The 17475-nt window shown below is 39.7% G+C and overlaps 2 protein-coding genes across 3 annotated transcripts in view; one reads left to right on the forward strand and one right to left on the reverse strand.

The window, feature by feature from the left end:
- grb10b (growth factor receptor-bound protein 10b) overlaps window positions 1–17475 on the reverse strand; it is a 239135-nt gene that overhangs the window by 65472 nt on the left and 156188 nt on the right. The window lies entirely within an intron of this gene.
- The window catches only part of LOC139205135 (RNA-binding motif, single-stranded-interacting protein 3-like), a 108053-nt gene that overhangs the window by 38008 nt on the left and 52570 nt on the right, over window positions 1–17475 (forward strand). For both annotated transcript variants that reach the window (XM_070835254.1, XM_070835253.1), the window contains exons 3-4: window positions 1484–1542; window positions 8973–9064. In XM_070835254.1, coding sequence (XP_070691355.1) covers window positions 1484–1542; window positions 8973–9064 — 151 coding nt within the window. The remainder of the gene's footprint in view (window positions 1–1483; window positions 1543–8972; window positions 9065–17475) is intronic.

Consider the following 17475-nt stretch of genomic DNA (forward strand, 5'->3'; position numbering starts at 1 on the left):
CCTGACGATATCTTAAATTACAGCAAAATGTGTGAAAATTGAACATTGTTTGAAAAAAGAATTTCACAATCATAAGCTGCTCAGCTGTTGTTATGTGTGATAGCAGCCTTTTAAAGCCTTTTTTCTGTCTTTATTTCTAAAGTCTCCTCTCCCAATAGACTCTGATGTGAGGCTGTCAGGCGAACTAGTCTCTGTTCTCTTCTTCTCACTGACAGAAGCAGTTGGCTGACAGAGACTCTCCTGATGGTGACAACTAAATGATCTCTTCTTTATTAAACACCTCTTACTATTTCTCTATCGCTCCCTGACTACCTTGCTTCCTCTTTGCCTTCAGTGTCTCTTTTTATCTTTTGACTGACTGCTCTCCCTCTCCTCATCTATTTCTCATTCCTTCGAGTCTCTCTACCCCCTCCCTTTCCTTTTTTTGCCCTCTCGGCTCGCAACCTCCCACACTGTATCTTCTCCCGGTTTCTCTATGGTTTCTTTCTCCCTCCTAGTTGTCTCCCCCTTCTTGTCTGGGATTTAAGAGCGAATACAGTTCCACTTCTTACCTGTGGCCATCAGCCAGTCAGCTAGCGAGTCAGCCAGCTTGTCAGTCTGTCAATCTGTTTGATAGTCACTCAGCCAGCCAGTCCGTCATTGTGCAGCAGTGTTAAAACATTAATTAAAAAGTCTCATCCACAGAGCCAGGCAGTGATCCAGGCTGATCTCAGCGATCCAAGCTTTCTGTCTCAGTCTTTTTATCCCTCTGCCCTCCTCTCTGTCTGTTTTCCTCTCTCTCATCTCTCCTCATACCTTCTTCATACCATCTTTCTCAGGATTTCTCTCTGTATTCTGCTCCTCTCTTTCCAAGAGGACTGAAAAACCAGGTTGATAAGAAACATTGACTTCTCTGAGAACAGAGTGCTGGAGAATAGAAGTGGGATGGAGGGAGAAATATGTGTGGAAGAAGAGAGCAAGGTAGTGAAACGGACAGGAGGCATTAAAAGTTGGCAGAGAGAACAGATAGAAAAGACGTATGGAGGTTGTCTGTCTCTCTTATAGGCCCTCCAAGCAGGATTGGGTACCATACAGATGTCTGGTTATTATCATCATTTATGAGACAGTACTGTCTGTGTTCTGAGGCCTACGGGTGGGATTTGAAACAGATGAGGACAGAATGGATAGATAGAAGCCTAGATAGAAAATTTAACTGTGATAAGGTGGCGTATCTTTTGGACACCCTGAGAAACTGAGTTATGGTCAGATTTATTTCTACTTTTTGTGGCAACTTTATAGTATTTCATTCTTTAATTTTATTCTCTTGGATTCAATTTTTCTTTTCCTTTTTTTTTTTTTTTAAAGTGGACAACATTTATTTAGTTTAGACCGTACTTTGTTCAACTTCGGCACAATATTTTCGCAAGACTCGAACAACAATCAATATTGCTCCAGATATTAAGACTCAACAGCTGATCAGAATGTTTTATTGTTGTTTTCACAGATATGGGAAGATTGTGTCAACAAAGGCCATCCTGGACAAGAACACCAATCAATGTAAAGGTGAGTGACTTTATCCAGTGTGTAAAACATCAATTGAGAATTGATGAAACTTGGCACTAATCTCTGCACTAAGGGGAATGGTTTTGTTTTCATATGTCCCTTCCTCATGTGCTTTTTTTTTTTTGCATTAATCAATGTCCAAACATGGACTGTCAAACAGGGTGACGTCAAAACACATTAAAACTAATTACTTCAACTTGTGCAAGCCACCCAGTTTGCTTTTGCACAAAGCCCATGTGTTTCCCTCAGAACTGTGTGTCGCTATGTGGTAAGGGTCTATGATTACACACTATACAGCACAACAATATTTCTGCCATAATGACCATGTCATCCTTTCATCTGTGTAAATGATGCACCACTGGAGTACCTTTATTTTGTTTTACTTCTCGATGATAATGACTTCAGGATTACACCCTTATGATTCTTGGAGTTAAGCAGCTTTTGAAAGCAAGATGTTGGCATTATTGTCATTGGCCAAATCAAAACGGAGAACACCACACAATAGCCACAATGTGTTTCAAATAGTCTCTGTGGTGAATGAGGCTCACTCAAGTGTCTTCTGATGAGGGACTGCTTGATTGTTGGAGTGGTTTGAACAAAGCACTAATCAATATGATTGTAGTTGTCTGCTTTTGAAGAGGCTCACTAGAGTATGTGTTCGGCATGATTGCCGCTCATCCGTCAGGGCTGCACTGACATGGTTTAGGACATCAGCACAAATGTTCTGTAATCAGCGTTTCAGCTCCAATAGTATGAGCCAGTCTGATTGATACCAAAGACCGAGATGTTAATGCAAATGCTAAGACATCATCTACCGGGGCTACTTAGAATGAAATATTTTGAGTGAATGGAGCAGATGTTTGCAGTCCTTCCTTAAGATTATAACAGGAGAACTAAACTTCATTGAATATTCCCTGAAAACCCCTTTTACTTTAGTTATTATCTTGAATTTTTCTAATGGGCCAGTTTTATAAATCTTACAAACTTTTCGTTCCAGTACCTGCTTTGGCATGACATAATCAAATACAGTTTTGAGCTCTGAAAGCATATTGAAATGCCTGTCCTGACATCATTACAGCACAGCCGAAGGGAAGGCAGAAAATTCTATAAACTCAGTGATAATTATCAGTTATTCTTCCATTTTCTCAACCCATTAAATTTTTTCATTGGTGTTACTTGAAATGGAGTTTTAAAAACCAGATTCAGTGCAGCCTCAGTGCTACAGTTCATGATTATTATGTTTGCCAATTATAGCTTCATGCTCCCTTTTCGTGTGATTTACAAATGGAAAATAATATCTGGTTTTCAAGATCATATTGCACCTGAAAAGCCCATTTACATTTAGTGCTTACAAATTAAACCAAAACCAACCATAATCTGTGTTTAAGTGGTGATATTCTATTCTTCTTTCTGTTAAGTAATCCCATGGAAAGACCACCAATGAATTTGTTCAAATTGAGTATTCCCTGAATTGCCAAAGTCTGATGTAGCATTTTCCTTTATGTTGTTGAGCTCCTTTGTTCATCAATTAACATCAATTAGCCACAACATTGGATTGGGTGTCATATTCTTTCATTACGATGGACATGGGCACATAAATACTCATGTGCAGTCATGTGCCACTAGTACTCCATAGCGCACCAAATCTGTATAATATTCTGGTAAATATAGTTCTCAAGAAAAACACTATTTACTCCTGTTTGAGTTATATTTAAATGTAAAACAATATATTTGTGATGGCTGCATGGACCAAATACACTTAAAAATATACATATACACATGCAGACAACTAATATACTATTAACAGAACTGCCTGTACATCTGCTGTCCTTTTTTCATGTCTCTTGGATTTCTGTTCAAAGTCGAATCAGTGACTGAACCTTTATGCTAATGCTAATAATCTAATGAAAAAGACATGACTGACTGACTGTAAGTTAATTAGTAAGTCATAAGATGTTTTGCAGCAGTTAATCGCTCCGGACTCGAGCAGCTTTTTGACAGCCTCGTTTAATCACATTCATTTCACATTTGAATCTTTTGAGTCACCTGTGATGGCATGCATCTGTAAGAGTGAGCTGTTATGTGTGCACACAACTTAGGCTTTATTGTGTGTTTTCTTTTGTTTGTGTCTGCTCAACACTTTTACTTCAATTGTCATATTGTTGGAAAGACACAAGTACATAAAGTCCAGGTGGAAAACATCTGCAAAAAATCAGGTTATTTCTCTCTAAAGGCATTGAGCCTGTGTATTTGTGAGTGACAAAAAGTGTGTGTGTGTGTGTTTGCAAGTAAAACAGGGGTATGCCTGGCAGCGGAGCTGGCACTAAACTACAGATATATTCCAGACAAGGCCTTTATGAATACTAAACATCAGAGAGACTGTTTCATAATGCAAACCAACACATCCAGCTATAAATTTATGCCTATTACTTAATGCACAAAATACCCAGAATGCAGGAGCTGCAGCTGTAGCAGCATAGGCATTTTTACAGGCTGTGGCCCTCATCAGCAGTTTCACTGCTTGTGATGTAGACTTCATACATCTCTTAGCCAGTTGTTAACTCACAATGAAGGAGTTTCATTATCAGCCGGCCATTAGAATGCCTTACAACCGGATAAGTGTTGGTTTGATTGCAGAGGCATTCAGTGGGGACAAGATAAGTGCTTAGCGTGACTAAGAGAGTACAAATTGGCACAGAGAGTTCTGTTGGAAAGGGAGGGATTGATGGGAGGAGGTGGAGGGAGGGGGTAAAAATAACCTGGGGCTGACAGAAAAGGAAGGGGACCCTTTGAATTTAGCAGACAGCCTCTTCTTTTCAGGAAGATTTTGCAGAGAGGAAAGAGAGAGGTGAAGAGTTTGAGAGATCTAGACAAAGAGACGGGTAAATAAATAAAGCCTCCTTCCTTTGCTGTCTGCAGGGATAGTGTGTAGTCAGTTTATATACAGTTGTTGTTAGGTGACAGCCTTGTGATCCAATTCCTGTGATGGTTTTACTTCATCTAAACGATTTTGTGGTGTTCCGAAATGGGACAGTTCCTGTGCCTGGATGATTATCTCTGGAACAACAGTAAATATATATATGTAAAGTGCAAAAATACATTAAGATAATAGCCCTGATAAAACACTGCTCAGAATTACTGTTTAATTGTCATTTTAGTAATGAAAGAAAGCAAAATCTTTGCTTTGTTCTCTGGAATAATATAAAGATTTTCTTTGTAAAGTCCTCAGCTTTGTAGCAGGCTCAATGTTAAATACACTGACAGTTTTCTAGTTAGCAGCGTGGGAGCTCTGGAGGAGGGAGAGGGCACAGAGCACAGGATGGAGGAAGGAAGGGAGAGGAAACCACTTTAGATTGTAAAGGATTTCCATTTCCCAAAGACAAGCGCCCTCCCCCTCACTGTCTCCATGTCTCCTGCCTCGTCTCCGCCTCCCTCCCTCTCTCATTGCTCCCTCTTTCTCTCTCTGTCTGCCTGCCACTCTCTCCCTCTTCCTCCAACTCACTGCCTACCCCCCATTTCTCCTTTGCTCCATCTCTCCTTTTCCCTCTGTACTTGGTTAGCCCATTCTAATGGCCCAAGGCCAGGAACTCTGGGAGCTCAAGAGATTAGATGGGAGCTAGGAATGTGTGTCTGCTTGTGTGTGCGTGCGTGAGTACTCCTGTTTATCTGTTCCATCTTCCATCTGTGTCTGTGAGCACATATGAGTGTGTATTCACATGTGGGTGTGCACTTGGTAATAAATGTTTTTTTTTTTTTTTTTCATTCACAAGTGGAATATTTGTCAGGCCTCACTGAGCAAGATGAATTTTCATCTCTGTGTCATCATAAGGCCACAGATGGGAGGGACAGGGCACGAATGAGAAGGATCATATAATTCAGAGATATTATTTTCACTCTTCCGTTCTCTGGAAATATCCTTTTCATGACGCCCTGAGGACCTATCACTTACCTCCGCATGAGATAAGAATTTTGACTGAAGGAACCCTCCTTTTAGTGTATAATGTGGTCATATGAACATTTACAAACGTATAGGCGCGGCGTATAGATTGGGGAAACTGTCCAACAGCTTGGAAGGCCGACAACTCTTCACAGACTCAACAAGCGTCCATCCAGCTGAAGTGTCCTTGAGCAAGACAATGAATCCCCACTCGCTCCTGGGGCGTGTTCTGTCACACATACTTGACCTCTGACCTCCCAGGAGAGAGGGGAAAATACATTTTCAGGAAACACAGGTCACTTCTTGAGTGATGAATTCAGTCAAAGCAAATGATAAATTTCAAGGCCGATGTTCTATCACTTCGAACCAGACAATGGAAGCACATGGAGAAAAACCATCTCTATCATTCATGCGTCTGAAATGGTGAATGGTGTGACAAATTTTTCTTCCCAAGCCAACATTCAGACATCTTTAGATGTAAGGACTAAATAAAATGCGCTGGGCAAAGTTAGATTACATGCCACCATCTACAACAACTCAATATTCTATTAAAAGATCATGTACAAGGCTCCAGAGATATGGACTCAATTTTCTGGTACTGTAATACCAAGGACACATTTGATATGAGCTACATAGTTGATCAGTAAATCACTGTAAACAGAACTGCTCCAAGCGGCGGGTCTTGGTTAAATTGCAGATTATAGTCTCAAGCCTCTCGTTTGATGGCCATGAACTGGCACAATTTGCTGATTACACCTAAGTGCTGTTTTCACTCTACAGAATCTCCTTTTAGCACCATAAGTTACAACCACTGACTATGAATATTTCACTGACTGTACTCATGTTCAACAAAATAAACTGCGTTAAAGCTGTACCAATTCGCTAAAATACAAATAAAACAATCCCTATAGTATAACACTGATTCCTGATGAGAAAAATACAATACTACTGCACTAATAATAATAATACACCACTGATTAATAAAGTAATTATTAAATTATTAAATTAAAGGCCACATGTTACTGTTGATGACTAAAATTTCATTTGTTTGTCTCATGGAATTCACTTCAGCCCTTATAACATAGAAATTAATGATCCATAATGGATTTCAGGCTTCATTATTACGAACAAGGAAATGGTTAAATAACCTACTTAAGAAATTAACTTAAGAACTCTAATTTAGTCAATTTGAAAGTGTCATAGTTCTGCCTGGGAACATTGTGCTGCTTTATGTAAATCTTAACTGTTTCTCGATAATTAACTGAAACTTTGATTTGAAATTATATTATATAAAGATGTGGTAAAGATTTGACATTAGTAATGTATATGACTTGTACACAGAAAAATCATACCGCTCATTATTTTTAAGTAACAGCATTTTTTTCTTAAAAGATTACACAAATGTATTGCCACCAAAGGCTTCATACAACTTTTTTTTCCTCATATGCAGTAGTTTCCCTCAAGAAAAACAGCCTTTGATGTGTAAAATTGGTGGAGTTTCCCTTAAAAGCACTAGATTCATCAATACAGTCTCTCTATTACAACAGCCACATGCACCACAATTATGTTAACTACTATCATCAAACAAAAGACCTCTATTTTGGACTAGTGATGATTGAATTATCCATTGTTAACTGTGTTCTGTGTTTTATTTTCTCACTGATTACATGGACAGTCTATGGTTAAACAAACACTCATTAGATAATGTGTAAGATGTGAGATAAATGATGGAACTTTTCACATTTCTGGAATAAATTGAGAGCGTCTTGCCAGCCAACTGATGGATGCTGTGTGTTTGTGCATTCTCAATTAGCTCAACTGTTTTGGTGTGGATATTGGATAAATATGGATTAGTATGCATGTGTATTTGTTGGACTTATCTGCATACCATATGTATGTATCCATGCTTGTCAGCATAGTCGTTAGAGTATGCATATTGTATTTCTACATACAAGAACTTTCATGTGTGTTTGCATTATCCCATTTTGGCTAAATTACGTGTTTCTCATTAGCAACTGCATAAATATTTGTGTGTGCGTGGAGTACATATCTTGCTGTGAAAGCAGCTTGCTGCCTTTGAACAATAAAAAATCATCAGCTTATCAGCAAAACAGAGCGTGGCTCGGAATCCAGGAAAAGACGGACAGACAGACAAGAGCAGATGTTAGGAACGAAGTGTGTGTGTGTGTGTGTGTGTGTGTGTGTGTGTGTGTGTGTGTGTGTGTGATCGAGAGGTAGTACTTTCTCATACTTAACATGTTTACATTTAGGATTGTAATGAGTGAGGGTTTTGAAATGAGGATTATTTAATTGTGTTCACACACAGCCCACTCAAAACTACAGCTGGAATTTCAAAGCTGCTGTGCTTTCCAAACATTATTCTCTCTGGCTTAACGCATGTGTGTCACTATCTCTCCTTTATTAGTCGCTCATATAAACACACAGCCAAAACCATTCTTGTACTCTCAGTTGTGTTCACACATATCACGCACACTTGAACGCAAACTGTGATTCATTCACAGACAGGCTGAGTCATTTTTGCTTCCTTTTGACCATTTAACATCTCTTTTAGGCCCCCCCCCCCGGTGTGACCCAGTAAAACAGGGTCTGAAAATAAAGATTGATGTGTGTGTTCAGGCCTTTAGTCCTTCACTGCTTCCTATAGGGCCTGACCTAGATCCTCAGAGTATCAACAGTTTGACAGAGATACAATGTGCACACACACACACACACACACACACACAAAATGACGCAGACCTTATCGCAATAAAATCGACTGATGCTCATTCTCTTTGTGACTATTTCTTTAAACGAGACTCTGAATCACTTTAATCGCTGCATTAAACGTAGAGGTTTTTCCTTGATGTCACTGGTGCAGAGCCATGCAGTATTGACCACTACAAAAGGGACCCCGTATGTCCTGACAGATTTAGTGTAGTACAGAGACCAAATGAGGTCACATGTAACGCAGCACGGTATTAAATGTCAGACAATAGGAAGACCGTAGATTTTACATGTAAAGCTAAAGAGGCTTTCAGCATTGAGCCACTATGGCATATATGTACACCTACAGAGAATGAATGGTGAGCAGCCATTAGTGTTCTGAACGACATTAGTCATTCCAAATCGAAGATGTGCTTTCATTATAAAGAGCCGTAGTACACAAAAACTTACGTGGACATTAGAGGATCTTTTGGATCATAAACAAGATGGCAAGAGTTACTGTTATGACACCAGTTCTGTTTATGTTTTGTGCTAAAACACATTTAATGCGGGGAACTAGCAGCTTTCATTTAAAACGTGACCTGACTTGATTTCGACACATTTCTTGGAGTTATGCAGTGTTGAAAACAAAACACAGGCTTGGACTTCTGACAGATATTAACACTGGCTGGTTTTGCTCGGTAATATTCAGAACATTAACTGATACTCTTTATCTTTTCATCCTTTTCGCTTCACCCTCATCATCTTGTGTGTATGTGTGTATTTACAGGGTATGGCTTTGTGGACTTTGACAGCCCCGCGGCAGCCCAGAAGGCTGTGGCATCGCTCAAAGCCAGCGGAGTCCAGGCACAGATGGCGAAGGTAAGCTTCACCCTCCCCGTAACCCTCCGGTCTGCTTTTCTTGTTGTTATTGAGGTGTTCTTGTGGAGCTTTACTCCAGGTAGACTCAATCACTGCCTGTAAAAGCTGATGGTGTTGGTGGTGGTGATAAATACGATGACGGTGGTTGATGTTATTTGCGGTCACAGTGGTAATAGTGACAACAGCAGTGCGATGTTGATAATCATAATAACGATCACTGGATTTACTCTGTCAGTTATACTGTTACATTGATTCACGGGAGAATGATGGGTGCATCTTTGATTAAGTCAATGATGAGATTATTGATTGTGTCTATATGGAGCTATTGATTAATGACTATGGTCATGATGAGACCATTGATCAAATCCCCGAAAAGATTGGAGAAAGGATGGAGTAGATGTTTTCAAAGGCTGAGCTAGTTTCCTTTCAATCTATATTCCCCTTTTCACCTGTTTTTAATGTGTTCATTTATTTTCTCTATATTTTCTTTTGAAATGCTGATAATCATTCATGTTTGTAGACATAAAGTGTGAGTGTGTGTGTGTAGCTGGCAATTGTTTGCAACAATGCTCTGCCAAAACATGTGGGCCTAACCAGCACAATCACATTATCCTTCAATGCATGTGAGAGAAAGACATTGAATAGCCTGCCTTGCTTTCAGATTCATTAAAGCTGTATCGCTGCATACTTCTTTTTATAAATGAGAGAGGAGTGCAGTTAAAATGGCCCAGTCTTCAGGCATCAGGAGCATCCCATTGAATTAAACAGCAGCAAGCCTCTGAGCCACCTTTGCCTTGCTCTTCTATTAAACCTCTTTTCATTAGACTTCCATCTCTTATTTTGTTCCTAACTGCTTGGGGTGCATCTGGAAGAGCAGTGTTGATGTGTTTAGCTGTTATTAAAGAGAGAAGAACCCTTGACTCCTTGGAGATTGGGTTTTTCGAAGGGATGGAACGAGGGCAAGGAGTCAATTCCAAATGAAATTACGCAGACTTCTTACTGTTTCATGAACTAATTATGCACAGAGCTGCTGATGTCCCGGCTAAGTTTCCTGAATCACGGTGTAATGAGAAAGTCACTCTCAAAAACACTGATGTTGGATTTCCAGCTTGGGCCTTCTAACATTTTGCAAAATGAGCAGTTTAATTGGAGTTTGACAATAATCTTTTAACGCATTACACTGACTGAGACAAATTTCATGTCTTGCTATTTCCCACGTCCTCTTCGGTGTACACTGAGATTTTGTACGTTAGCTGGGACAGAAAGTTTTGTTCTCGGTTCCAATCTAAGAATCTAAGAAAGGCGAATATGAATTATTTGTCAGGGCGGTTTGGAGATGGAGCTGTAGTGATCTGACCCTGAACATCACCATGGAGCCTGTGTTAGACTGAAATATGTCCTCATGGGCTCTAATCTACAAGGTAAATTCAACCAAGCATGACATGTGCTCAATACTCTAAAACATGGGATGTAAACTTGGGAATACCAGTAATTCGAATAAGCCGGGCTTGAAGAATGATGGCTAAAGGTGATACTTTCGATCATTTTTTCTTACTTCTACCTCTATCAAAGTGCTAAAACTCACATGCTGAGGCACTAATGGAAATGATTCATTTTTTAAAACTTGTTTTTAATTCTCTTCTACAATATAACAAGGGGCCATTGAGGTGTACATCTGATGGACTGTGCTAGAGGTTCAATATCCTTAATCTTATTGACAAAATGATAAATACCTGTGTGCAGTCAAAAATAGCAGGAAGAGGAGCAGAAACAGTTTCAATGATTTCAGTTGAACCTCTGTGGCTGTCTTTACTGTGGGAAAAGTCTGTGAAAAATATTCCGTTCTCACATCCCTAATCTGAACACTATAACGGAACAAAAGCTCTATCAGGTGGAAATTGTGGACAGAGAGCGTAGCAGTTTTACACAAGACCTCCACTTTTCTACAGTCACACTAAAAGAAAAAAAAAAAGTGAAAGTCATCATTTAACACCCCTCTCTCAGAGAGAGGGCTGCATTATCTAAACACAATTGACTAAGACACATATGTCAAACTTAAGGCCCGCGGGCCAGATGTGGCAGATATTCAAATTCAAATTCAATAGAAACATAAGTTGCATAGATGAATGATTCAAAATAAACTCCTCTGTACAGATATCAAAAATATTTAACAAAAATATTTTATGTCATGTCAAGGGTATCACTTAAGAACAAGAAGAAGAACTCACAGCTGCTCCAAGTGTTAAATGTGTATTAAATCCCCAACAATCATGATTTATTAGGTCTGAAAAGTGTGGACAGGACATCAGAAATGTGTCATTTGGCACAATAAATCATCAAACAATATAGAAGGTTATCATTTGGACTTCAAAGGAAGCAAAAAACGTCCTTGTTCATTCAGACACCCTTGTTCAGTGATTAGGGCATTCTACTTGCTCCTCTGCCAAATTTTAGTTAGCATCATAAAAGCCTAAACTATTTGACTAGCAGTCGTCATTAAGCATGATGAATACATTTTATGCTAACACTGATTGAAGGCACCAATCTGGCAAGCTTATCAAACCTTGGGCAGCATTTGCAGAATCAGATGATTCCTTCCTCAAGGTTTTGGAGCTCTGCAGCATCAGATGGAAAGTGATCATTGTATTGGATGTATCAGGACAAACCAGTTGATGCCAGAAATTCCCTCAGGAAGTAGAGAGGGGACATAATGGAAGGGTCTCCAAAGCTGCTTTAAACCTGTAGCCTGCATCAGGCTTTAGTTGTACCTGTAGATTGGCTCTTTCCCTCCCATTTCTTGTACTTATGTACAGACCATGGCACATGGGGAAAAGGATTGCTGCCAAGGAAGCTATATCCAGACAATTCTCCCCGATAGAGGAGTGACTGTGATGAAGAGTTTGATAATCATACATCGCAACGGCAGGTGCATTGTGCTGCCTGAAAGGCTAAACTCACAGCAAGAAGCTCAAGTAAAATAGCTTAAAATACTAATAGGAGCCTATGAAGCAGCTGTGTATGTTACAATGAAACAGGTCCGGTTTTCCTGACATGACCCATTAATTAATTACAGCACAATTGTAGCACGGTTAGACTGTTTGTGCATATATAATTGTATTCAACCTGAGAAAGATTTATCCATTAAACCCTGCAGCTTGTGCTGACATCTTCTTTGTGGTAGGTGCATGTTTTTGTTGCGAAATAAATGAGACGAGAAGAAGAAAATACAGAAAGCCAAGATGTGAAGGGAGAAGAAAGTGTATGTGTGTGTGTATGTGTGTGTGTCTTATACTCACTTCCTCAGTCTTCTTGGTAATTACTGTTGACCTGAAAGATGATTACTGCTACAGCTGTACTCCCCATCTCTTGCCTGCTCACTCACAGTTCGGTTTTCTGTCTCCCTGGCTCATTCTCGCTTTGTCTTTCTACCGTCCGTGTGTTGAATCCTCCATGTAATACTTCAACTCATCTATACATTTAAACACCTTCCACTACATAGAATTGTTTAACTTCATTTCACAAATGTATGCGATGAGGGTGAGTGTGTGTCTTTGTAATATTTTCTAGTATTGTTTTCTATTCTCTATGCTTCTGTGTTCATGAATCCTTTACATGCTGGACTTGACGAAAAACAAAACTCTTTGTGTGTGTGTGTGTGTGCCAGCGTGCAGAAGTGTATGTGAAATCTTGTCATCACAAAAGGCTGATCCTCCCACGTAAAAATGTTTACTATGTAAAATTATTGTGCATTAATATTCATATCAGGCTCTACTTTTACCATGCACACACACAAACACACACTCCACTGTGCAGTGTGTGTGTGTGTGTGTGTGTTTGTGCAATAACAGTTACAGAGGACCAAGGTCACTATGCTAATTAGAGAGATGGTACCACTGGCAGTGACACTTCACACCTCCCTCCCTTCTTCTCTCCCTTTCTTCTTCTCCCCTCCACTTTGTCCTTGGTACCTCCCTCCTTTCTTTCCCCTTCTTTCTGTCTCTTTTCTTTTTACCTTCCCCTTGCCCCTCTTTTCTTTTGGCCTAGTTAGTTCTCTTCATCTGACCCCCCCCCCTTCCCCCTCCCCCTCCCCCGCCCCACCTTCACAACCTCCTCATCCCCTCTCCTTTTTTTTTTCCCCTACCCTCCTCCTCTCTCTGTATGTATTTGGGTGTGTGTGGGTGAGTGGGTGTGTGTGTTTGTCTGCAGCAGGTGCTGCAATGCCTCCTCCAGAGTCATTAGTTACAGGGTTGAGTAAGGACAGAGTGTGAAGGATAGAGAGAGACATAGAGGAGGGGGTCTGTGTGGGTTGAGAGAAGAAGGCTTGTTGTGATGAGAAAGAGGGAGAGGACACACACACACAGACACACATAAAGTGAACTTTGTTGCATGACTGTCATTTATCAGCCCTGATTAAACCCTAGGGTTAGTCCAGTTGTAAGTTCTTCTTCCTCCTTTCTATCCCTCCTTCTCATTCTTTTCCTGTTTCTGTCTGTCTTTCCTCTGCCTTGTGTGTGTGTCTGATAAAAACCAGATGCCTGATGTTCTCTTGACTTGGTTTCCTAATGTATTCTGTGTGTGTGTGTGTGTTTGCTTACATCTGCCCGAATATTCCAGTATATAGTGTGTGTGTGTGTGTGTGTGTGTGTGTGTGTGTGTGTGTGTGTGTGTGTGTGTGTATATATCTGACAGCTGAGGTTAGTGATGGGAGAGGAGGACAACAAAGCCGACTGGCACATAGAAAAAGATGAGCAGAGATAAAAACACATAGGCTGGAAGACGTGAGCATCTCTTTCTTTCTCACACTGTTTTCTGCTTGTCTATCACTCTCTTGTCTCTTTCTCTCTTAAAACTGTGCACCTTCGTTTTTCACTCCTGTTTTACCTTTTCCCCATCTCTTGGCCCTGTTTGTTCAAATGAGTTTGTTTACCTTTTGTTTTTTTATGCATTCCTCTTTTTTCCATTTCCACTTTGTCTGTTCAATCTTGCTCTTTTCTCTCTTTCTGCCTTTCTCAGCCAAATATGATATACAGCCTTTTCACAAGCCAGCATGTATAATGCGGAACTTAGTTGTGCTCTGCTTTCTAATGCAAACTCATTCAGCATCATCTGAAAAAGGGAAGACCTACAGTAACAGCGCTGCTGTGATGTCTCGTCGCTTTTATGGTCTGCTCTGAAATTCAAAATTATCAGTCTCAGATCCCTCCTATCCTACTAAAACATGTACATTACAATAATACTCTACCATTGTGTTATGTAGTGGCAGAGAAGAAGTATTGCTTTCTTCTGCCACACTGTTGACAACGTTAACTAACTGTAATTAGAAGTCTGTCTTCTTTTGTAAGGAGATATAAAGTAAAACTATTCTACAGCTATGGTGATAATTGTAAAGGAGGACAAGGGAAAGAGGATAAATCCATTTTTGGGCGTGTTTGTGGAAACAGCTGTTGTTGCTATGACATGCTAATGGAGAATCTCATACTGTATAGTGTACCAATGTTAATACAAGACGTTCTTCCCCCCTTTGAACGGGACCCCACATTGTTGCCCATCAATTTAAGCGGGGGGATCCATCATGCTGTTATGTTTGTATTCCACTCACAAAGTAAAAGCTAGTCAGCCTAGCGTGCTAACATAAGCATTTTTAAGCACCTGCACACTATTCCCCTGCACGGGACTGTTTTCTTAATCCCACTCCCGTCTGCTCCCACTGGATTTGTGACCATTAACACCAGCACAATGGCGTTCCATTCTTCTCCCATCCCACAGGGGAAAAGACATTATTTTATATTCTTCTCCTCTGCATTTAAACATAACACTTTGATTTAATTTTGTAGATCATTTGGCTTAATGATTGTCCTGTTTAATCAGTATGAGCCACTGTACTTTGTATTTGTGTCCATGGCAACGACAATGAACATGCTCAGGTTCAGTCTAGTTCACAGTCATGTAAGAGGACTTGTTTAATATCTGTTCATGTGGTGTTTGCTCGTAATAAACCAGCAGCTATTTCAACAGTGTGGTCATGGACTCACAAATTGGCACTTTAGCATTAAGCATGTGCTCATAGATAACACTAGTCAAAACACTGCCGATATAGAGTACATACTGATTTCTTTGCAAAACAATTTTTAAGTTTCAGCTGGACTTTGGTATTCAATAAGTGTCATTAATGTAGTAAGGCCACCGTATCCTTTGTAGTCAAATTCAAAAGGATGGAATAGGGGATGAAAGGCTTTCTTTCTTCAGAAAGAGTTTGCTCCTTTGCTATGCAGGACATCAATCACACCATGTCAAATGAGACTGCCACAATTAAGTGCAGTCATTGTCAAGGTAAGTCTATACAATAGGATCAAATTTGTGTGTTATTTAACTACCCTGTCATAGTTCCACTTCCAACAGCAGAAATCTTTGTTTTACAGTAGTTCAGCATTAATATGTTTTAAATATGTATTCAAAAATCTATTTCAAAATCATTGTTGAGCCATTTGATTAATTATGCTATTTTCATCCCCACGCGCTCCATCTTTGTATCTGGTGTGCGTGCATGTGTATTCACACCGTAAAATAAAAGCTGAATGTATGTGTGTGCACATGCCGTACCCCTTTGTGTGAACCTGTGTCTTTTTGTGAGGCCAGACCACCTCAGGTCCTACAAAAGCTGGAGGAGGACAATGAGGAGAGGGAGGAAAGAAAGGGAGAGAGAAGAGAGGAGTGGGAGGGAGCCTAGTGAGTGAAACCCAATCGAATTAAATGTAATCTGGCCTGAATGTGCACAACCATCAGCTGCTCTCCAATCTTATTAACCCTGCATTACCAGGCCTGGCTTGTGTGTGCAAGTGCATGTGTCGTTTTATGTCGGTGTGTGTGTGGAGGAGGGAGAGGGATGGAGGAGTTAAGTGGATAAGTGAGAAACGAAGAGGAAGAGATGTACGGAATAGCAGGAAGAGAGTGCGAGGTAGAGAGATGGAGAACAAAAAAGGTAGATGAGTATGGGTTTTTGGGTAGTTAATGTGCCTCTGTAGCAGTGCTAATGAAAAAAATATTCACAACAGTAATCACGATAATTCCTGGCAACACTTGTCAGTTTCTTTATTGTTTTGTGTTGACTTGTGTATTATACCATCAAAAGGATTGCATGTGGACAGAAATCTTTACAATAGTACAATATCTTAGTAAATAGCCCAACATACTTAGAGGAGTGTGACAAAACACTTTGAATATAATGAACATTTCATGGCAACCAGGCTACATCCCTTTTTTTTTTTTCATAAAATACACATTTCTGATTCGTGACGCAGAATGAGACATCAGCCTGATTCAATTTCTGCTTCTGAAAAATGATGCATCACTGTGCTCTGCGGGACGAGACACAACATAGTTTTAGTGAGGACAACAGGAAACTGTGGCATGTGACAGAACAGCTATTTTTAGACTGTTTTCGCTCAGTACTTCTGTTACTGCTCATTACAACATTTGTTATAAGCTGCTATATGCACTTTTGCATACAGTATATCATAATGTCCTTGGACTCAACATCGCAAATGTAGAGGGAAACCTTTAATAGATTTACAATACAATATTTACAAGTAAGCCTTTCTACTTAAGTTAAAAAATGCAAGTTGAAAATTCCATCTATTTTGATTATACTGTAGTTTCTCTCTCACGCTCTGTACAGTCTACTATTCTCTTGGATATCAAGTTGTTGTTTGAGAGAACTTGTGTTTATCCAGCCTGCAGCACCATACTGTAGCTTAAGTGATATGCAGCCTGACACCATCCATCCAAAGTTTCCACACTCATAAATACTGTAGGCAATGTGCTCTTTGAAAATGATAATTTCTGTACTTGGAGGAGTTGAAATGTATTTTGCTAGAGCAGTCAGAAAAAAAAGAGTTTGACAGACCAGTAAAGGGCAGTCATACTCGTAGATGCGAATAAGGACACAGAGGAGATGATGAATACTGTTTTTTTTTTATTTGGCAGTTTGCCAACATCTTTGATACTAAGTGCGTTGCTTTTTCCTGAGATCACCTTGTAATCAGTGTCCCACTGAGATATGCCGTTTGTGTTGATGACGTTTGAGTTTTCTTTAAGTTCTTCATCTGTTTAATTCAATCAAATGTGTATGGCAGCTGGTAATGTTAAAATGCATCATATTAGAAACCTAAAACCTGCTGTTTTGGAAAATATGTGCAGATGCTTTCATGGGTTAGGCATTTTTTTTAAATCCTTACATCAGGTTAGCAAAATACATTTTTATGAAAAGGTCTGTGGTTACTAATTTACTTCATAGATTTTTAGCTTGATATTTCTTGATATGTGTGGATATCTCTGTGGATGGCGATTAACGCACTATGAAGTCTACAGTTCCCAGCATCATCCCTGACAGCAGAAACAGAGCAAAAAGAAAA

This window comes from Pempheris klunzingeri, chromosome 8 (assembly GCF_042242105.1).
Source record: "Pempheris klunzingeri isolate RE-2024b chromosome 8, fPemKlu1.hap1, whole genome shotgun sequence".
Taxonomy (NCBI): Eukaryota; Metazoa; Chordata; class Actinopteri; order Acropomatiformes; family Pempheridae; genus Pempheris; species Pempheris klunzingeri.